Source organism: Tuber melanosporum, assembly GCF_000151645.1.
Source record: "Tuber melanosporum whole genome shotgun sequence assembly, scaffold_7, strain Mel28".
Classification (NCBI taxonomy): domain Eukaryota; kingdom Fungi; phylum Ascomycota; class Pezizomycetes; order Pezizales; family Tuberaceae; genus Tuber; species Tuber melanosporum.
The window spans coordinates 162,423-185,503 of NW_003299117.1; the positions used below are offsets into that span (position 1 = coordinate 162,423).

Genomic DNA, 23,081 nt, shown 5'->3' on the forward strand with positions numbered 1-23,081 from the left:
ATCACTTTATGATCAGAAGAGATTAATGGAATGATAGTTCCCAAAAGACTACTAGCATTTCAGAGAAAAGTTATTCACACATATTAGACTCTTGGATGTTTGCATATAAAAAAAATAGAGGGATAATTTGCTGTATGAGAATTAAATAATTATAGTCCATGAACACTCAGACACAGGATACAAATATTGAAGCACCTTTTGAGCTTTGCAGACATCACCAAGCAACAGAGAAGAGATTTTAACAACTTGAATATAATAAGTTTTAAAAATTCTGAACCCAAATCTTCTTGACATACACCAGAGTTGACTTCTACCTTACATTTTGAAAGAACGGAATCAGAAATGTGAAGGAAAATATGTTTGAAACCTCAGGGTTCAATACTTGCAGTTACTTAATTTCTATACTTACCATAGTGGAGACTACACCGGTGCTAACACCCATCTTCTACTTCCGAGTAGTTCTTGGACTAAACCCCCTTCAAGCCACACCCAAAACGCGGCGCCTATGATATATCTCTCTCGTTCATGAGCATAATCCTGCTATGTATCATAATTCCCGCCATAGTTCAACTCTCCGATACAGATAGTCACAACATATGTTCTAATTATTTATCTTTCCGAAAAACCCAATCACAGTCCTCGGTCTTCATGCCACAGAGAAAGGAAAGAAAAAGTAAACTCTTACCTACCTTTTGGACCGATGATTCCCAGAGGGTTGATTCCAAGTGGTGTCCAGAATCATAAAGGGAATCACTCATACATAATACAGCCAAGCGCCGCGTGCTCAAACCCAGGCTGCCAGGAACAATGAGAATAATATCGAGCCACCACACGAGAATTGCGAACTCTGTGAGAATCTGTTTGCGCATTTATACGGTAGGGCGTATAATCCAGCTTTCAATCCCTAGATATCTTGGCCCACCATGGGGGGCACGACGGCCGGCATCTTCGATCTTCATCGCTAACAGGCTTGCATATAGATGAAGAGTTCTGCGACACGAGTCATATTCACAAGTCATATTCATGGTTTATGATGGTCTCGTGTATTCGACTCTCAAGCCGGATGCCACAAGCATAGAAAGAGTTGTGCGTTGGATTGGGGCAATTACAGCGGCTTATCTTTGCAATTGGCGTATGGTACTCGAGTAGAGAGTACTTGTAAATACACTACTATTTTGCCATCCAGTATTTACTTATTCCACCAATGCACATAACCGAGATGCTGTATATCCACTACTGGTACCCCTAGGCAAATGCTGGGCTCCACCTTTCGTTGCAAAAGTTGTTGATCATAATTCCCAGCCACCACAAATTCATCACTAGCACTTATCGTGAAAGAAAAAACCAACCCAACTGTGTCAAATCGCAGCGCAAAATCAGAACCCGACAAAGGCTCCCGTCTATTATCTAAGATATTATGCCCTCACAGACGCCATGGTATTATAAACTACAATTCTCTTAAAACCCGGCCTCACACACCTTCCCCTTCCCAATTGACGGCGAATACTCCACCCACCGAGCCATCCTCCTCTGCACCAGTTTTCCAGGGTTCATTACATGACAAGACTCATACGTAATCGCAGATGGCTGCATTCTCGGATCCGCAAGGACAAGCTATTGTCCTGTTAGCTGTGCCTCCAAGCGAATAAAGAAAAGATGGAGGTTCAGGGGGGACTTGCAGCACTAGGTAGCGGGTAAAGGCTAAGAGTATGCCAATAATCCCATAAAATCGGTCTAGTGGGGATGGAGAATGGGGATAGGAAACCTTGGTCTATTATCGTTTTGACTAATTTCCTCACGTTCTTGGTCTTAATGTCGATCTCCTCACCCTCATCTCCTGTTGCCTCTGGCTGCGATAGTGCGTCTTCCATTGGGTGGTCGGACTTTTTAAAATTGATTGCATTGCGTTGGAAGCGGCTGAAAATGTCATCGCGGCACATTACTATTTCTTGCGTGAAGTAGCCTATTCGGCAGGGGTTACTGGCCCAGATGGCGGAATTTGGGCCGCGGGATTGTGTAAACACACGCTTGATCCTTGTCGTGAAGATCTCGGGGATGGGTTTTCGGGGGAGAGTAGTCGAGGCGCCGCCAGAGAAGGTGGAGGCCCAAGGATCGTTATCACCAGGTACGAAGATGAAGGTGCTTGAGGAGGTTAAGGTTGGAAAGTCTTGAAGGAGGGAGGCCAATTGGTCAAAGTATTCTGGTGACACCGTGAGTAACTATCACCCAAATATGACAAAGCAGTACGAACCTTTATATCCAACACTACCACCACTAGAACCCATAGCTACGCTGCAGAAGTTTCCCATGAGTACGACTACTAGTGGTGGCTCCGTCTCATATTCTGAAAACACCTTCCTTAGCGCCCTTAACGTGCCTTTACCATCCAATTCCACTTCTCCGATAAAGAGATACTTGACGTGTTCTAGGGATTTCTCCGCCTTCCGCAGTATACGCCCTTGCTGACCACCAGAACTAACTGACATATCCAATGTAACACCATTACCCAAAAAGTCGACATGGCCAAATACCTCTACCGACGTCGCCCGTCGCTCGGCACATGGTTGGCCGACTGTGAAAACCGTAAACTTCCCAGTTTCCTCAAAGGCTCCATCCAAAATGCAGAAGCAGCCTGGCGTAAACCAGGACCCGTCTTCTGGGATTGCTGTCGCAATGGATAGATCGAGAACAATTTCTCCCGAGGGGTCCAGGAGGATGAGCAACCCAGAAGGGCTTACTCCAAGCATACCGAATAGTAGAAAGCTTTGGCCTGAGCGGCCGAGGAGATTAGATATCGGGGTCAATCTGTTTACAGCTTTGGCAGCGGAGCTGGAAGCTGCTGAGAATGTTGGAAGCTGAAAGGTTTCCGTCCGGAGAAGACGCTGGTGTAGAAGATTGTATCTCGTTCGAAATAATTGAGTCTTTGTCTGTGGAGGGGGTAATAACGATGGTTTTGGCGCTCTAATTGACAGATTAACCTCTTTACCCATGCAAGGTAGTGAAGGGACCTACTTCTCGAACTGTTTCTTGAGTGGGTTATAAGCGAATTTGGGTTGCGAAAATGCATCGATAACCTTGAGGTATGCGCAAGGCTCTACATCCTCCAGCTCGCCAGCATCCGCTGCTGCTGCAATGTCATCCATACCCGCCCCGCCGCCGTACAACGCACTCGACGGTACCTCAGTTATATCGAAACTTTTCTCCCTACTCAGGCCCACTGAATCGCCACCGACTTCCAGCCCCCTTATAACACTCTTCAGTCCCTCCCCTCCATCAACTAACACCCCATTGGCACCCTCATTGCGTCGCCATTGCCGGGCTACCTCGTCCAGCAGCTTTTCTCCCGCACCGCTATCCCTCCACTCGGCGCCACACCGCCGCCCGACAAAAGAGCACAATAGTGCTAGCGCATCGGACTTGAGTGTCAAGTTGTGTTTCTTTGTAAAAACTCTGAACGCAACCGGCCGGAGCACATTTAGGGGGATCTCGACAGCTAATATTCGGGGTGTTTGCGGTCGTGTGGATTGTGGGAGTGGCTCGTAAGGATCAGAGGTTTGCTGTGATGAGGGGTTTGGCGTGGCCCAGGGGAATTTAGGCCTGAAGAAGGTGGGAAGTTTCGATTTTCCTTTATCGAGAGGCATTTTCGGATGCGCTTTTGTGAGTTGGGGATCGGGAGACGCGCCCCGCGTAAAGATCTACCGAGCGCGGACTGGAAATGTAAGATGTTACCCGGGGCTCATAATTTGTCACCCGGAAAACCGAAACTTCAACTGTCCCAGCACTCTCGTAATCAGGTACCATAGCCAATCACGTGTCCTCAAACCCAGGCAACACCGATTATTAGCACCCCATGGCTGAGGTTTGCATCGGGTGCAGCAACGTTCGGGCGATGCATGATCGTGGAGGTATCATGATCAAGCTCGGAATAATCGTGGCTTAGAGAAAACTATGTGGGTCATATTGGGATGCGAAAACCCACCTGAACTATCAACGCCTCACGTCGTACCCTACTAGTAGACCAAATGGAGGGGGCTATTTCCCTCCTCTCCGCTCCATTGCAGAATATGACTGCAAGTATTACGTGGGAAAAATGGGAAAGGTAACAAAGGTGGGCTCACACGGTTTACACGGCTTATCAGTCCCTGTTTCAGATCTGAGTGGACATGTTTTTTGTTGACTGGTTTCGCTACGATACCATGACTTGTCGCCAAAGGTATGATAGGAAGAATTTGAATGACCGAATCATATGCAGATTTCAACACCATGCTCCCCTCTCCTTGTGCGCTGCTGCAAGAGATCTGTCAGGGTTACGTCTGGGTGAGAAATTACGCTTAAAACAACTTTCTGCGGTTCCCAGCATGGTATCGGGGAACGTGATTGCATGCCACCTGTGCTCCACCGGTGTCTCTGCTCACGAGTGGAAGGGGAGTGCTGCGTTTGGGGCCGAGAGATTACACATCCCTTTGGTAATAGGTATCCGGAAACAGGGGTCGCAAGATTGTATGGGCGCTCAGATATGCAAGGCTTTTTCCCATATATTTTGCGAATCCCTTGTTTCCGGGTACTTATTGCCTGGGCAAGCCTCTAGTCATATTATTGTATACCCGTTTGCTTTCAGGTGCTAGCACCGATATTATCTTTGCTCTGATCGGGGTTTCGCTTCGAGAAGCCTGACCGGGTTGCTACTAGCACACGGCGTAGTTCTGGCAGGGAAGGTTTTTATATGAGCTTCTCTGTAAAAAGGGAAGGCATATGTACTGGTATTAGTACACTGCCCTGAGGGACTGAATAGAATAAGCCAATTGATCGGCTTAGAATACAGTAGGCTGAGCATTCTGTAGACATGATCGGGAAGCAGGGCCGTATTAGACTACCGGTATGCCGTGGGGAAACTGGGACTCTGAGGGCTTTATCGAACATCGACTACCGTAGGCTAAAGCGATTCTTTGAACTCAGATCTGGCAGCGGAAGAGAAGGTTCGCTAGTTTCTAGGCTATTCGTTTCTGGGCTTGCTCGCATTTCCCCAACTAAGTATGATATTGCGCTAAATGATAGCTTTTCGAGCAGGATAGGGTGATGAACGGCGCGAATGAGTCAGGGCCTCTCGCTCGGGTTGGGTCCGGTATTTTCTCCGAGAGGGATGATGGTGCTCACGGCCTCCAGTGCTCGGCACCCATCAAATTCTCGAGTAAGTACGATACACATATTGTAACACCGATGCTAGGAGTCTATCGTCAATGAGGTCTGAGCCTGGGCTCTGTGTTTCCCTAGCAATTGTATTCTCGGGTTATTGGGAAAGGATTATTGATCAAGGGCTTTTCTCGCGATACTTGCTTGGGAGAAGAGACGGACGGACTACCTTTCATTGATTTCACACGACCGGCACTTAGTTGGTGGCACCTGTGGTTCTGCGAATGGTTATTGATGGTGTTTCCCCTTATTGTAACCTCACCGTAATGAGTAATAAGGCTACTCTTACGACAAGGAATCGTTTCTAACTTTATAGGTTACCTTTGGAACACACTTCCCCATAACTTTCGCAGCCCCGCATTTCTCCAAATCCTGTGCCACAATCTCAACATTTTTGTATGCCTCCACTGCCTCCTCCCAGACTAACTCCTTTTCATCACAAATGACATAACCACTAGTCACAACCCTTCCCTTCCCACCACCCCTCATCTCCATCGGCTTCATCTCTGTGAGCACTTTAACGTCGTTGTTGTATTTTCGTGATAATCCGCGGGCTTCGTTTCTTGACAGCATTCTGCCAGCGCCATGTGCTAGCGAGAGCCCATTTTTGAATCCGTTTTGGTTAAGTTCTGAGAAGAGTGGTTTAACAAGCAGGGTTGGTGTGCCTCGGCTCCCAGGGAGTGGAAGGAAGGGTGTTCCTGGCGGCGCAGGCGCGGCACCTTTTCGATGGATGAACATGGGCTTCTGGTATTGCGCTTCAGCGTGTGGGGGCCAGAGAGTTGCTGTTACGCTATTGTGTAGGATATCCAAGACCCTCCTTCCCTGTAGCCTGGCATTTAAATGCGCTGCGGTATCCAGGTCTATGGTTTCCGGCAGTGCCCAGCGACTCCCTTCTATACATTCAAAGATTCGTAGAGCAATTAAATCCCTTGACTTACTAGCCCAATTGCAGGCTTGTGTGTGGAGCTTTAGATATTCGGCCGTTTTCGGATCGCCATAGGCCAGTGAAACAGATTTGTCGTCTTTAGTGAAGGTCTCCAAGATATGTTTCCCAAAGCGTCTGGACCCAGAGTGGATTAATAGTACCACAATCCCCGAGCACAACCCGTGCCCCTCCTCCACCTCCTCCACGATCTGAAACTCGGCAAAGTGATTCCCACCACCGATAGTTCCAACTGATCTATCCCACTCGTCGCCAGCAGCGCAGTTCCCGAGCCAGGCCGTCCTCTCCTGAGGGCTCCTCCATGCAGTTTCCAGGCCCCGCAAACTCTCAGCTACCCTTCTCATACCGGTTTGGTCTTCCAATTTTTTCCGAGTGAGGCCAGTCAGAAACAGAGTCATCCCGCACCCGATATCACTACCCACCAAAGATGGGTAGATAAAGCGCTCCGAGACGAACGCCGCGCCAACCGGGAACTTCCCGCCAGGGTGTAAATCCGGCAACCCGACCGCGCGCACCATCCCAGGCAACTTGGCGGCAGCTTCCAACTGTGTGATAGCCTGTGGATCGATGTATGAATCTTCCGCTATCACATGTACTTCACATGCTCTTATCTCAGCACGTGCGGGCGATGGGGGCGCTAGCGCACCGACGTATGGCTCACCGGCGGAGAGGAGAAAGGTTGGACCCACGGTACGGCGCTCGTGGCATAAATCAAGGACTTCTTGGACAGCTTGTGGTGTAAGGAGCTCTTCACCGCCTGGAAGAAATACTCTGGTGGCTTTTGTACGGAATTTCGACTTAGCGTATGATAGGAGTTGAGCTCGAGGATTGAGCGTTTGAGGTAATAGGCACGGCGCGCTGATGGATTGGTTCGAATTTAATTTGACAAGTATGCGTGTGTGGGGCATTTTGTCTAGGGCAGTGGTGTCTTTGTGGGTATTTGATAAGCTCTAGGGAGGTAACAAGAGTTGGGATATGGGAGATTTTAAGGCTGTTCTGTGTGTTGTGTGGTGTGGAAAACTGGTTATTCTTGTGGCAGGAAGCGCCATTATATAGAGAAGCGTAGGGTACTATGACTATCTTGAGAATAATAGCTAACCCTGAACCGAACCCCGCTCTGATTGTCTGAGGATGGGTGTCCGCCTTCAGCGCTTACCCGTCTATCATGTGGTAGGGGGAGGCTGGACAAAGGATGCTTGCACCGACAGCCTCACAGGCACACTCTCCGAGCTTTGTGAGGATCTTGTACGGCACAGAACTTTCTACTGCATTTCTCAGCCGTTTTTGCCCTTGATACCTCCAAAATTCTCACCCTATTTAGTATTGAGTCCGAGCATGACTCTATGCAAGGCGATACACCCTTGGTTCCGCCCTGGGAAGCTTTGGCGAAGTCTTGGCATCTGAACTACTTGGGTAGGCATCGGATGATAGTACTCGTAGAGGAAATGATTGCTTAAGCATGACGATAAGTCACGATGATCCCCAATTCGTAGAGTATCTATACTAGTTTAGGGGTTGGAAAAAAGTCTGTCGAACTCTTGGCACCAAATCACATATCATAGTAAGGCAGCCCCCGGTTACTCGTACAGTACGAGTACCGATGCAGGAAGAGTGACCCGCGTCTGGATGGGATAATGCCAAGAACTTGTGTTTTAAGCCCAAAATTCGATGAGCTTGGCGTGTCTATTTCAGGAAATTTTAGGACTTAGGGAGTGTAATGAATTAGGTTAGCTTGAAAGAAGCGCGTTCACCCTCGCCATTGTTTGATTCTTGGCAAACACTAAGATACGTCTTTATGAATTCGCCCCGTCTCCTGCCTCCCCTGCATAGTTAAACGAACACGATTTTCCCCAATAATGCCCACCGTGGATGATAATCGAGCGAAGCAACTCCGCGCAGAGTTGAAGGAATGGGAGCATTCTTTTGCGGCAGAACATAGGCGGAAGCCTTCTCGCGAGGAAGTCAAGAGGGATCCCCGTATATCAGCAAAGTATAAAGAATATAGCAAACTGCGTACCTCCACATCCACCGCCGCCTCTCGTCCCACCACCTCAAATCCCAAACCGAAACCAGAACGTACTCCTTCCACTACAAAGGGGATTCGCGACCCATTCGCAAGCGCAAGGTCAGACAAATCTACGGCAAGCACTCGCAAAAAAGCGGCGGATATATTCAAAACCCCCACGAAGCCACAGTTAACCTCAGCGGATCAGCAGGAGATTTATGATTCACCGTTGTCTTTAAGACGTACACGCTTGTTTGGAAACCGGCCCAGGGATAGCGTTGGCCCTACACCGCAGAAAACTGGAAACGTTCTTGGGTTGTTTGAGAGTTTTGTGGACATCAAGGTTACGCCTAAGAAAGCAAGGGACAGAGTTTCCGCCAGTCCCGTTTCAACTCGAAAGACCGGTGACACCAATGAAGGAGGGGCAAATGGGAGAGGGGAGTTCGCTACTCCACGAAAACGCAAGGCGGAAGAGATATCGGTGGGCAGCGCAAAGAAGCGTGGGGAAGAGGAATTTACTACGCCGACATTTCTACGAAGAGATAGCTCCAGGTTTCAACCGCCCGTGGAGAGTCCTCCCGTCCCGTTGCCTATGCGGCCTGTCAGAGGACTGGGCAGCATGGTGGCGGAACTCCGCAAAATGGAGGATGAAGCGATAGAAGAAGAGTTCGCCGATGACGAGGAGGCTATGAAAGAGATGGAGGCGCTGGATGCTGAGCCATCTCTTCCACCCCCCGAGCAACGGGGCGAGGGATTGGAGGTTGGCATAGGCGATTTACCGCCTGGGGCTTTCGCGGAGGAGGCAATTGTAGACGAAAATGAGGGGGAGGACAAAGATAAGCCAAAATGGAAAAAGAAAGGTCTTAAGAGGCAGACCAGGCGAACCATTAGTAATTATACCTCCCCAAATACAAATATTTTGGTTCGTAAATTGACAAACATAGTGCGCCCTACCACTACAAAACCACAAGAAATGCCGCAGGAGGAAGATCTACGCCCTGACCCGGCCAATGCGGAACTCCCGCCCGCAGGCTATGACGACGGCGAAGACTTATCAAATATCGAAAGTGAGGATGAACGCACTAGCAAGAAAGCGATGGTCGATAAGGGCAAAGCCGTTGTCAAGAAGGTTGTGCGGAAAGTCAAAGCTACGGCTAACGCAAACTTCCGAAGGCTCAATATCAGAGGTCAAGGCACCAAGGCGAGGGGCGGAGGGAAGTTTCGGAGACGTAGATAATAGGTTTTCCTTTTCATGCTTTGGGGTTAACGAGCCAAAGCAGTTATGTATCAGATGTTAATGGATACAATGTTACGTCATCCGTGAACCTTACAGCATGTGAATATAAAGTGCTTGGGTAGATGGGGAAAACTTAATAGAAGATAGATGAGGTGTGAGTAAATTGGGCCCGGCGGAACGGTGCCCATTCAGGCGTTTCCCTACCCCGTCGTGCCAGGCGGCCCTTAAATTTGGAACCTCAACTTGCTGCAATTCCAAGAAGGGTGATAACCTGTGGAGCTATTTGAGTATGATATATTGGTTGGCAACAAACCTTAGCTCCGTGTATTGCCCCTTGATTAAATTCCACAACATCGATCGCCCCAACACACTGTGCGTCCCCGGAGGGTCTGGCATTTGTCGCTGCTTCTGGGCTCGCGGTCTGTTCCAGCATCGCGAGAGTCTCGCACTGCGAGTACCTGCACAGAGGATAGGCACCAAAAACAAATCCTGACCAATCAGACTGCAAAAAAAGTCTTGCCAAATTCCCGCGACTTAGGAACCTCGCGATGTAGGAACAGACTGTATATTGTACGTAGCATTCCTTCAAATCGAAGTAAATTAACTATTGGTTCACAAAACTGGAGAGTTCCGAAGCGGTTTCGTGCGGTGGCGCTCGGGTACCGTAAGCAGGGCTCAAGCCACATAGCACGCAATTCCGTAATCTCTTGGTGATGTCAGGGAGGAATGTCACTCAGGTATAATACATGCACTTCGATCTGATAGTAGCGAACTTAGTGCCCCTTCTCTATAAAATGTCTGTATACATCAAAATTGAAAATTCGTACAAATGATAACTGTCTTGGTTTTATCCATGAGAATGACGTTGGGGGGATAAGCGGGCTCCCATCTTTCATCTTTTTGCCCCCCCGCTCTTCAATTGATTGTGCTAATTGTGCTAATACCGATACTACTACTCTTGGACCGAGCTTTGCGCTTTCTACCATTTAGTCAGAAAGGTGCCGTGTCTCTGTGTATCGTGTTAAGGGGATGCCCTCGTGGCCCGGAAATGATTTCTATTTATCATATATACTGTGTGGTTGGGGCATTTTCGTGTGCTCTCATGGTTCTTTGAGATCCTGGATCGTATGAACGAGTCAGATTTATTTGTAAAATAAAATCTTGCAAAATACTTGAACGGACTAAAATCCTACGGTGAGAAAGACGCTGCGGTAAACCAACGCCTACGTGAGAAACTCCACGGCTTGAAGTACTATATCGAGCGGGGCCCTGCTACAGTAGTTTCCATGCACTTCGGTGTGTTTTTTCGAGTGTATTACGCGTAAACCGGCGGATACAAGCCTTCTGTGAGTACCGGTGCTAACTTGGGACTCTCTGATTCATGATGTCCCCCGTGATGATAGCGGATACGGTTGCCTTTTATTCCATTTTTGACTCATCCTCCCAATACAACATAAATCCTGTCCTATACTATAATCACAAAAGGTCACTTACCTATCATTCATTATATTATGGGAAATGAAATTCCTGAGGTGTGTGATATCCCATACCCCCGCTCAAAAATCCTGAAACCAAAAATTCAATAGAACCAGCTCAAGGCACCTCAACCTTCAAATCATCCAAAGAGCTCCTTTCCTCCGGAAACTCCACCCTACCCACTAACTCCTCGACCATCCCGATAACCCGAACAAGATCATCCCGCATAACTCCAATAGCGACCTGCACAACGGCGAACGCCACGAACCCCGGCTCAACGAGATGATCCAACCTAACTCCCCCATCCCTTTCTTCCATTGCCCGCGCTAGCCGAAACGGCGCTGGTAGGCTCAGACTAGGTGGCAGGGGGTTGCCACTGGCTAAGCTCGCGCTAAGGAGGCAGAGCAGACTGGTGATTTTGTCCATCTGGGTATCGACGTTTCTGAGCAGCGTTGATAAATCCTCTGCCCATTCACCACCCATGGAGAAGGTTCTCGAGGCATAGGATATTATGGATAGGTAGCTGGTTATATTCCGCACACCTTCTAGGACCCCGTCGTACTGTTCTCTTGGAAAGCGGCCTCGGAGTGAGGGTTCGTACCCTGTGAATTCTATCTGGGAGCGAAGAGAGTCGTTTGCCAAGAAGGACTCTGTGAGGAGCTTCACACGCGCCTTCTCGTACCTTCGTCCTGGTGAGTTTTTGTCTGACTCGTCGCCGGCCGTACCGTGGATTCTCAATTGGAGAAGTGAGAGTGTAATGCTGTATGTTCTTGCTAGTAGGAAGAGGGACGACGACACGGAAGTTCGGATTAGGCTGCGGGTTGTGGTTGGGTAAGGGAAGATTGTGAATATCATTGCTACGCAGAGGCCGCCTATTGTTACGAGTAGGCGGTGGGGTCCGATTTCATTGATGGAGAGGACGGGCTGACCACCTCGTGCTGAGACTTCATTGCCAATTTTGCGAACCTGGAGTTCGTAACCTATTATATAGGGGTTTTTAGTTGATTTCATGTGGAAAAGAGAATCCAGAGGACGTTTCTAGAGTTCATACAGACGATGATAATGTGTGTAACGAGTGCTGTCAGTGTGCTTTGGATCAAGGTCGGGTGCTTGATAACAAAGTAAAACTCTATGTATACGTTAGTTTTATCTATCGATAGCACGTGGAGCAGTGGTTTACTCACCGATAGCGACGAAGAACCACAGAAACGATATTACTCCCCTACATCCAAGTCAGCTATTTTCTACATACAGTTAGAACGTAGAGGCTAACGGTGTTATCCCATCCACAATATACCAATTTATCAGTGCAAGTACTGTAGCTATTACTGTTCCCGCAACTCTTCCGACAAATCCTATCAACTATATAATATTATAATGGTCAGTTTATAAGCACGGCGACAATTAACAATGCAGCATACCGAAGCCCCAGAGGTAGGAGACATTCCAATAGCTATTACTATCAACCCCCACACCAGCCTCTGTTCAGTAAAGAAAATATAACTTGACTTCAATGCCGATTAGCACTTGCACAGTCTCTTGCAGCGTAGAACGTAAGTCACCTCAAAATAAGCGGGTAAAGCAACAGCAAGGGTAGCACAGGCAACTCTAAGCCCAAACCCACTCTCGCTGCTACTAATACCTTCCGTGAAAACGGCAATCAGATTCCCGAGTTTCTGCAAGGAATTTCTAGCAGGCAAGTGCTCAGGGTCCTTCTTTGGTGCTATCCCGCCAAGCCCTGGAACCCTTACTGCACAAACATCGGAAACATCAACGATGTCGTCATTACAATCAGATGCCATAGAGCGCAGCCATTTTTTCAAGCGTTTGGCGGTAGGATACACTAATCTTGTACTGTCTATCACACCTTGTTGCTTCTTCTCCTCAGCGAATCGAGCGAGTCCTAAGAGTGATTTGGCCGCGTTGTAGAGTAGGTATTCCATGAAAAGAACAAGGTATAACTCGCTGCGGCGTTTCTCATCCATATACACTTCGGCCGAGATGCCTTCTGCAGTGTCCTGGGTCTTGGCTGCTTTACTTGGAGTGAAATATGTTCTCACATCCCCCGCACGTGTGTTATAAAATTCTTGCACTTTCTCTTCAAGCGTTTGGCAGAAACCTTCCTCTCCGGGTTCCATACTCGGTGCTTCTTCATCTCCCCCAGGCTTTTTAGGAGGGGACTTAAGTTTCATTGTCAGAAGGACATGCTCGATTGCTTCACCACACATTCCTACTATCCGTTCATAAGGCTCGTGCAAGGTTTTCATGACCTCAGGTAGTTGCTCTTCCCTTGGTATAGGGCACTTTTCATCCTCTTCAGAATCCATCCTAGGTGCACGATTGAAGATATCTAAAATCACAGTCATCCCTTGTAACGGGAGTAGAGTTGCTCGAACTAGGCGATACGCTTCCTGAAGATCGCTCGTCAAATACCGGCCCAACGCGATCTCCCGCTTCGCCATTGGCAATTCGGTCGATAATTTGGTGAAAAGATCAGCATGTGCTTTCTCGAGAGCTGCAAGCGCAGCGGCAGACTTTTTACCCTCTTCCGTTCCCATCGTCTCATGTTGTCTCAAGAAGTTTTTCTAGAACCCAAATCAGCCACCGCGCCAAGTAACAAAATTGCTTGTCCAAACCTGCTCCACCAATAACTGTTTAGAGGTCAACAGGTACCCCGCAAATACCTTCCACCAAATCTGTCGACAATTCACCGGGAAAACAATCATCCCCACAGCGAATGCAAGTCCGTATCCGGTAAAGAAACACTTGAGCATTAAGACCACCGCATTAATTGCCTGAGGCATCGTGTAGAGTCCACCATTGGTGTAAATGATGGACACAAATATAGTGTACATGATAACTGGGAGCGCGAGTGAAGGTATCCTCGCTTTTAAAAGGTTGGCCAGCCAGATGACGACAAACAGCCAAGCGGCCGAAACCGCGGAAGCGGAGGCATTATATCTTTGCCTGGGCGGAGAAGGGTAATGAGCTCGCGCACGAGTTGCTGTCCAGACTCCTAGCAAGGATGTTGCGGCTGCGAGAGCCACTGCTATCTACGGCACCATTTCAGTTATTATGGAATGTCTACTCGGACGGGCAGGAAGGAATTACGGAGTTTTGAACCGTCAATTGAACCAGCTTTGCTTGGGGGAGAATGCATAGCGATAACGCGGCAATGATTGAAACAACATAGCCAAGGGTTGAATATGTTTTTGCCACGGGAGTCGCTTGATACGCCGCGGTGAATATTACTGACGGGAGCGCTCCTCTGCCGATACTAACTGTCAGCCGACACCATCGTGTAGAAATCCTATAACCGGAACTGCAATAACTCGTACTTTGCCATCAACACCAACGTCGGAACATCCAATCCCAACTTCCCCCACAATCCTGACAACGAGTATTCCTTTGGGTGCGCCATGATGAATTGAATGTGGGGGGGGAAGAAGAGAAGGAAGAAGGGGGCTGTTGTTCAAGACATCCACCACCAATGTAGAGGCGATCCGCAGGCTACCGAGAAAGCTTTGGACTCGCAGCAATGTTGACCAATCGGGCACACTCTCGGCCAATGATTAGTGATTTCATGGGTTGGATCAAGCTGGTTGGGGGGAAAAACTTTTGCTTCCCTCTGGGAGTCTGCTCTGAAACACCAATTTTCGGAAGGTCACGCATTAGGCCTCCGATCAGGATCGAGTGCAAGGAGATTGGCTGACATACCGTACCATACAATCCACCGGTATTTGCATATCACACATTATCCCTCCCACGGAGTGAATGCTGGAAATGCTAAGTTACCGGTAGTAATCACCCATCGCAACTGATTTCTTACCACTCAGGCATTACTGTAAGTCTGAAGCAAATTGATGACAGTGAACTGAGAGGTGGCATCCCATACTTGTACCACCGCAACCCCAGTCTAGCTCCTTTGTCCGGCGGACAACTAAACATCTCGAGCATCACGCAGCTAATCCAAGTTCTGAGGAATATTCGCGTCTTCGGGAACCTCCCGAACAATATTTCTCTGCGACTTAAGAAGCTCTACTAGATGTTTCGGTGGCCGCTTGTCAAGTGCATCAATATACTCGAGTGGATGAATACCAGTACTTGGGGTAGCGAAGAAATATCATAGCGCAGCATTCCCGTCAGATCAGGGAGCTGCATCCTTCTGCACGCCAACTCCGTTTTCCCCTCTTGAAGCGCCTCGCGTAGATAAATCGGGATATCACTGCTGCATACTAGTTGCTTGAGGATCGCTCCCACATGTTGGTGATTGTCTCCCTTGCCGAGCAAGGTAGTCGTAGTACCGGTACTTGTACTGTACAAGTGATCACTATTTCCTGTATATATCATCCCTATTCCCAACCACACAACACCACCCCCCCTAATGAATAGTCTAGCCTCTACTCGAATCTCCGCTCTTCGAGGTCATCCCCGTAGATGGCCTGGGAACGACGGGTTATCAATCCCGACCAGTTAGACATCAGATACGGCCGATCACTACTCCTATAAGCTCAGTAGGAGTACGAGGGGGTAGTCGGGGTGCCTTTGTGGTGAGGGGTTGTCGATCTTGACCAGGTAGACACCGAATCTGGCCGTACACCACTCTCGTGGGCAGCATAACTTGGGAATGATGGGGTGGTCCAGATGCTTTTAGAACGAAAGGGTGTCAATCCTAATACGCCAGGCCCCATATAAGATGTGATATTTTCTTAGGAGCAGCACCGCGGGTGCCTACATCCGGTTCCGCTATGGAAGAAACACCCACGAACATCCTACAACAATAGAATGAACCTTAATCGCAAGCATCCGGTATACATATTACATATTGAAAGGTCACTATATGGTGATCGCAAGTGCGGTTAAGGGAATGGAGGATTTGCATAGTGGTGACCACCAATCCTGAACAGCCGCAGGCAGAGGATATCGGGTCGAAGCATTGTAGTGTAAATTGTCAGAAAAGTTTTTTCGCGGTTCTGCATCATCTACTCGTAATTTTATGACGTTTGCAAACACAGCTCCTATTGCATATGGGTGAAGAATTGGCTGGAGCCATAGCAGTCGTGTTTGCAAACGTCAGAAAATTCCCGGTATGATAATAATATTATCATACTCGAGTACGTGCATGATCAGGGAAAGGTGCCTGCGGTTTTGGTTAGGGCTAGTCACAATTGCCAGGACACATACGGTACGCACTGCTGTTGAGCAAACCCCACTGGGTATTAAAAAACTTCATCCCCGACTCTCTCCCGCGTTCCACACATCTCCAGCTCACTTTGCCCCGCTTTAACACAACCTCCTCTACTTCTCCCCCCATTATCGTAGGTAGCTTTCAGGAAGTTCTCTTTAACTCATTTGTTGACGCTCACTATTCTTACAAATCAGAACCTACCTCTCCCCCCCTCCTACCCTCTCGTGGTGAACCGGGATAACACGCCCAAGGTCATAGAGGACTTGTGGTATGTGATGCATAGAATACCCACATTCCTAATCTCAAGAAAATTAAAGATAGACAAACACTAATTCAGTGTGATTGCAACAGGAACTAGTGTGATTATCCGGATTCCGTATATCAAACCTGCGATCAACCGGAATCCGCGGGGGTCAAAATGGATGGTGGAATGGCAGGACCTGTGATAGTGCCACTTCCACAAACCTATGAGTTTGACACCGCCGAGATCGCGGATTATATTGGGAATCCCGGGGTTGAGCCTGGTCAGGCCAGACCTCCCACAACCACCGAATAACCTCAGGTTGCTGGTACGGGATGATTGCATGCTTGCAGTAAATGACTATAAAACCACATGGTCACCAAATCCAATCAAGAACCTACAACAACTAGACCTCCAACCATGCTCTGTGGGTCTCGAAAGTTAGTAAGCTCCCTCCAACTTGGATAAAATATCTAACTAGGTAACAGGTAGTCCTTCAGAAGCGGGAAGCTTCGGAGGATTCCTGAAGCGAACGTCAGTGCCTGAAAGATTTTTTGGCATAACCGCAGCACAATGTGTGCCAGCAGGTCTAGCAGGAAATCCGGTCTGTTCCCCGTCAACTGATGAGGTTACAGGCAGGTTCCAGCGCTTGTTAAGATATACGAGCCTTAGCACCGCCGCCGACCGCTTGCGTATCATAGCTGCGAGAGATCACGAAGCACATGCAATAGTAGAGGAGTTTAGATTCCATGACTCCAGTACCGGCTTAACCTTCGTCAACCCCACCGACCCGACTCAGGCCAAAACTGGTATCTTCAGTGGTGGAAGGTTGGGGTCAATTGTCTACTGCCATTTTGGTGTTCACAGTGACCTCTTGCATAGGTATGATCAGGAACTCAGACAGAGACAACTTGCGAGATTTGGGGCCCGCATCTCCTGGTTGACTAGGATTGATTACTGCATTTTCACTTGCAATCCTAAGCGGTAGGCCTGGTCCTGATATTATATTATGCTCTGCTAGATGCGTTACTAATTTACTGTGAATGGTATAGATATGGCGGCAATATCTATCATGATGAAGCTGTTTCTGAAGTGGGTGATTTATACCCCGGTGCTATAGTTGAAAAGGTTGGGCGTACCACAGGGACGACATTTGGAACGGTCAATCCTGCAGTGCTAGTTTTCTGGGACCGAGACTCCCCCACATACGAAATCGCGATTGTTGGCATGAAAAATGACATCTTTGCTCGAGTTGGTGACTCCGGAGGCTGTGTCTTCGAGAATCAGGGTGGGACCTATAAAGCTGCGGGATTGCTGATTGGCAAGAACCGCGAAGGGGGTATTACATACGCAACCCCTTTACGCTTACTTTTACAGACCACTGGAGACTATGAATTGGCTTAACCAGGTAGTGGTAGTTTTTTATGATCCGTGTGGGAAATGGACTGCGTTTGTTGCGGGCTGGCTTGCTTTTACTAGTAGTAATATATTCTTATTGCCCCCGTGGTATTCTTGCCCTCTGGGCTGATATAACGTTGTCTTGATCGTGCCCAAGGATGGCAATACGTACAAGTACACCTCCCAGGGAATCTGTGCGGTTTTCTTCTTAGATGCAATTAAATACATTCCGGAATGGCAATGGGTGTAGGTAGCTCGCAACCTAGTCTTCATATTTTCACCACCTGTAATGGCGGATGGGGTATATCTAGAACCTGATGTGATCATTTCCATCCTATCAACCTTCTACATGAATGGTCCCCCCTTCTAGCGGCTCCCACATGATAGTAGTAAAGAACATTCTCCGCATCTTGCCAACAAGAAATATAATGCGAAAAACTCCCTCTCCCCAGAGCCTTCCAGTCACAATGCCCAAGTGTGGCAGCATGTTCTCCCATCTCCTCCATAGCTTCGATGAAGTGCAATTGACTTCTCCACATCCTTGTTCGATCACTGAAATTCGAGACCTTTTTCCAAAACAAGAAAATCACCCCGTGAGCTTACCGAGCAGCACTCAAGGATTCCCAACAGCTTTAGTAGTAGTGGCTTTAGTGGCCGTCATGGTCTGTAGTCCGGCTGGCGGATGTGGGGGATGGGAGAGCCGAGGAGGCCGGTGATGGTGCTGGTTTGTGCGATAATGTACAACACCATCCTTAGCCATGGCAACAATCATCGGAGCCGCAGGCGGACGGCAGGGGCAAGCGAGCAAAGCAGTGTCGCAGCTGTAGAAGGAAGTCGGGAAAGCAATGATGCTGTGGCCTTTTTCGTATAATTAGAGTTGTCTACCGAAAACCGATGGTCTTGAAAACTTCATGAGGGCACCTAGAATGTAGGGGTGTACAATCGAAGAGTAATCTCAACACTATAAGACGGTAGATAGTCTGCAAAAGAACTTGCTCGTGATCACATAGCGATATCGATAGAAATGGGTAGAGGAGATATAGTGGACCAATTGCTTGCGAATATATGAACAGGTTTATTCCAGCTCCACATCTTACTCCTACCTATCTGCCAACAACGACCACTGTGTGTAAAAACTTGTAATGAATATTAACTTAATGAATAACAGGGGCGATGAATAAGAAATGCGACGACAGGACCAAGTTTAACCAGAACTTCAAAGAAGGCTGGAAAAGGGGAAGGAAAAAGGCAAGGGAACAGAAAAGTAGATGAATAGTAAACAGCCAGTAGAAACCAGAAAAGCACCCCTATTTTGTTGTATCATACTTCGGATGAGGAGAGAGATGTTCGTTGTTGTCTTACAATACAGAAAGAAAGAGACAGAAGAAAAGATAGCAAAGGAAAAACACGCACAACACACTGCATACAGTACTTAGCGTTGGTCCGAACCTAACAGCCCACCAGATTGACATGGCCAAAGTGTGAGTACGAGTAGTCGCACCCCCATACATATCCAACAATCAGAATCTTGGCTCCAAGTATTGATTTGTTCCCCTTCTGCGCCTTTAGTCGGATTAGAGTTGCTGTGTAGACATGGCTCCGCCCGTTGCCTTTTGTCACCTCTTCCAGCTCCTTTCTTTGACGAATTGTTACCTCTCCCGGAACAGTGTCGATAGTCAGTGAAAACAAACGGGAGTCTCAGCATAATGGTTAGTAAGAATACACTATTGCTAGAGTGGAGATTCTAAATGCTCCTACCGGTACTTATATATCGGATATATTTTCAAGCTTAACCCTTGCAATATCTGCCGGCCAAACTATTTACCGTTCATCGCATCCGGTTCGGGGTCCATAGCAACCCCTAGGCACAAATCCCATTCACTCCCTACCACTCGCGCGATGCAATCGGACAGACTTGTAAATGTATCATATAGCGCAGTATCTATACTGGCATCTTCCAACCTGACCGACACAGATCCAACGAACCCACAAAGTTCAAGTACCGGTAAGATCCGACCCCCCCCATCTCGAATCGATAACCAACAGGCTCTCCTCAAAGAGATCCACAAGAAACCCAGATCACAACAAATTATCCCGAGGCCACAGGTGGGAACGTAACTTCGTTAAGACTCTGGACGCCAGATCACTTACCCCCAAAATTAATACTTGCTCAGTCCAGTACCGGTATTCTAACTACAGACGTTTTCCAGCCTCTTCCGGTAAAATTCCTAGAGACCAGATGCCGCATATCTCGAAAAACCCGCCGCGCAGCCAGAGGGTCCATGCATAGCCCTGGGTGCCGTCTACCCCCATGGAATAACTTTCAAGCTTTCGGGTTTGTGAGTACCGAATTTTCTCGTCAAATTGGCCATCTACATACGGGGTTCTAATGTCCTGCCCAGGGTGTTGTAATATGACTTCCGAATATGCATCAGTCATGTCGTTGACTATGACAGAATGTTTTTGGTATGAGTTCATCGATAATTGAGTTCATTACACGGTTGACTGCAGTAGAGTTTCCTTGGGAACTCTATCATAGTACGAGCTTGGCGACAAAATTCGCTGACCCCCCGAGTCGGATGTCAACTATCGCATATCACAATCATCATGACAGAACCTCCCATAATGCCCACCAAAACCTGCCCAACAGGTGAATGGACTACACCAATGTGAAGTAGAGTTCTTACTCTCTTGGACTCTGTGTTAGGCGGAGACGATCTGTATAGACTCAGAATTTTCTAGGCCAATCGAGATTGGTTTCATAAACAGAGATTTGTCTAGGAAGGCTCAAAGGGTTACTCATTTTGTTTATGATTACTAAGAGTGTGATCAGGTAGAATTGAATAGTAAAAACAATATTATATTATTAAGGTCTCTTCTCTGTAGCTTTATAGTATTTAAAAGCACGGGAGGTACTTCAATATTTATATTCTGCATCTGAGTGTTCATGGATGTCACGAACGTGGCTTAGCAAGGAAAAGGTTTTCACGTGACACATGGTTATGAGTCACAGGTATGTTATTGTTTCACGCATATGACCTATTCGGGTTATATGATTAGTTATGTGTGGGATTTGTGATGCTTTCACACATGGCTCAAGTATGAGTCATGGGACATGCGCCTGACGAGTATGCCTTACGAGTGTGCCTTACGGGTAAGCCTTGCGCATATGATTTATGTTTCGCACATGACCTCGCTATGAGGTCATGGGTTTTGAGCATGTGACCACTTTGGTCATATGACTAGTTTGTTATGATTTAGTTTCGCACATGTGACCACTTTAGATCACATGACTAAAGGTGGGAAGAACACTATATAAGGAGGCCGATGCGGCCGAGGAAGATAGGTTCTTCACGCTTTGTTCTAAGTACTTTCCTACTTATTACTTTAACGAATATAAATACCTTTACGATCTTTATCTTTATTGCAACGTTATCGTTACGCCAAGGAAGGCGCCTTACAAAGAAGAGTTAGAGAAAGCTTACGATAGACGATCCTGGTAGAAGACAAGGGTCTTGTACTATCGGTAATGTAGGCAGAGACCTAGAGCTATCGTAAGACAAAGGAAGAAGAAGACAGGAAGAGAAGTATCGTTCCCTGTCGCCAAGCACTAACTATCCAAATAGGGATCGTTACATTACAAAGCGTCACCTAGTGTGATGCCAAACGATACAAGACGGCATGCTTCAACCCAGACAGGGAAGGAGATATTGACATTGATGATCAAAATCTTAATCTAGGAGGATTCAGCGATGCCCTAGATCACGTCTCAGCAGAACCCTCGAGAGCAGCAAGCCCAGTAACTCCAGAGAAAGGATCACCAGTCGATAGCTCTCCTGCTGGAACGCCACGACCCGAGAGAAGGTCGGGATCCGCAGTACCTGGGCTACCGGCCCCAGCCGCTCCGGCACCAGGAACCAGCATACTTGGAAGGACAGAAAATCAGTTTCAGGCATTTCTTGCAGCCACGTGAAATACAGGGCAAGGAAATGTCCAACGACCAAAAGCAAAGGAGCCCGACACATACGAAGGAGCCAAAGATAAGCTACGAATATTCTTAGCGCAATGCGGAGGGATATGTTTGCAGAATTGAAGGGATACGGAGATCACCATGATGAAATTAAGATTCCATATGTGGAATCTGTACTCAGAGGACTCGCGGGACAATGGATCATGCCCTTCCAAGATGGACAGAAACAGAGGGAATGAGTCATGTACGAAGAGTTCAAGGCGACACTCTTTGAACAATTTGGAGACCCCAACGCCAAAGAAACAGCAAGACGAAAGCTAGAAAAACTCCAGCAAGGAAAACAAACGTTCTCAGCATACTGGAACGAATGTCGACTATTGGAATACGAGGCCGAGTTTGATGATGCGACTCTCTACATCATCCTCCTGAGAAACTGCAGTGAGAGACTCCGAGAGGCATGGGGAATCTCTGACCTGCACTATACGACAGCCGAACGATTTGCAAGATGGGCAATCAACAAAGAAAGCAAATTAAACATGGTTCGGAGCAACAAGGAAAATACTATAGCACATAGAGTGGTCCAATCATCCAGGAATGGGGACGGGACATTCAAACCGCATGCACCTCGAGGAGAAAGTCGAGCATTACCAGCAGGCGAACCAATGGAATTAGACAAGTCAAGAGCAGGGCCTACTCTAAATCTGTCTAAGGAAGAATACACCAGAAGGATGAATGGGAAACTATGCCTAAGGTGTGGAAAAGCAGGGCATCGGATACAAGAATGCAGAAGCCGACCGGACAATGGATACCAGGGAAACAGAGCTACTGGAAATAATCGTTTCCAAAATCAGAAGAGAAGCAACATCCGTGAAATGATAGCAGAGGATTCACCGGCAGAAAACGACGAGGGTTCCAAGTAAACAGTGGTCTGGGAGACCCAAGATGTGGACCTGGAAAACCCATCAAATTAGCGAACTACTACGCGGCACTACACACGCAAAGAGGAGAAGAAGATGGAGATCATGTGAGGATCAAAACGAAGATATACAACAGAGAAAGTGAAGAAACAACAATATATGCAATGCTCGACTCGGGGGCCACTGAAGGCTTCATTGACAAAGAAATATGCGACAAATACGGCCTCCACACCAAACAAGCGAAGAAAGCAAGACAGGTCTACTTAGCAGATGGAAAACCAAGCGCTATGGGTCCTATAACCCATACGGCGACAGTACCCATGGACATTGACAGCCATAGGGAAACAGCAACCTTTCAAGTGGCAGATCTGAAGAACCATAAGATAGTCCTAGGGATGCCATGGTTACGGAAGCATAATCCGACGATCGATTGGAACGAGAATAAGATGACCTTTACAAGCGAACTATGTGCGACACAATGTCTCAACAGTTCACCTGTGGTCTACTCAATACCGA

At 47.7% G+C, this 23,081-nt stretch overlaps 4 protein-coding genes; 1 reads left to right on the top strand and 3 right to left on the bottom strand.

Moving 5' to 3' along the window:
• Window positions 1–1,458: 1,458 nt before the first annotated feature.
• GSTUM_00010342001 (uncharacterized protein) lies at window positions 1,459–3,641 on the bottom strand (the record flags this gene model as incomplete). Its single annotated transcript, XM_002841228.1, has 5 exons — window positions 1,459–1,614; window positions 1,676–1,771; window positions 1,800–2,200; window positions 2,252–2,961; window positions 3,013–3,641. 5 exons carry the CDS (start codon window positions 3,639–3,641, stop codon window positions 1,459–1,461), a joined length of 1,992 nt encoding a protein of 663 aa, XP_002841274.1.
• Window positions 3,642–5,415: 1,774 nt separating this feature from the next.
• Window positions 5,416–7,142, bottom strand: GSTUM_00010343001 (uncharacterized protein). XM_002841229.2 has 1 exon: window positions 5,416–7,142. Exon 1 carries the CDS (start codon window positions 7,039–7,041, stop codon window positions 5,476–5,478), a length of 1,566 nt encoding a protein of 521 aa, XP_002841275.1. The 5' UTR covers window positions 7,042–7,142; the 3' UTR covers window positions 5,416–5,475.
• Window positions 7,143–7,989: 847 nt separating this feature from the next.
• On the top strand, window positions 7,990–9,375 carry GSTUM_00010344001 (uncharacterized protein; the record flags this gene model as incomplete). The annotated part of the gene is made up of 1 exon (XM_002841230.1): window positions 7,990–9,375. One exon carries the CDS (start codon window positions 7,990–7,992, stop codon window positions 9,373–9,375), a length of 1,386 nt encoding a protein of 461 aa, XP_002841276.1.
• Window positions 9,376–10,753: 1,378 nt separating this feature from the next.
• GSTUM_00010345001 (uncharacterized protein) lies at window positions 10,754–14,272 on the bottom strand (the record flags this gene model as incomplete). XM_002841231.2 has 9 exons in its annotated part: window positions 10,754–11,831; window positions 11,903–11,980; window positions 12,036–12,073; window positions 12,125–12,213; window positions 12,273–12,359; window positions 12,414–13,436; window positions 13,488–13,904; window positions 13,963–14,119; window positions 14,190–14,272. 9 exons carry the CDS (start codon window positions 14,270–14,272, stop codon window positions 10,969–10,971), a joined length of 2,835 nt encoding a protein of 944 aa, XP_002841277.1. The 3' UTR covers window positions 10,754–10,968.
• Between the last annotated feature and the right edge of the window lie 8,809 nt (window positions 14,273–23,081).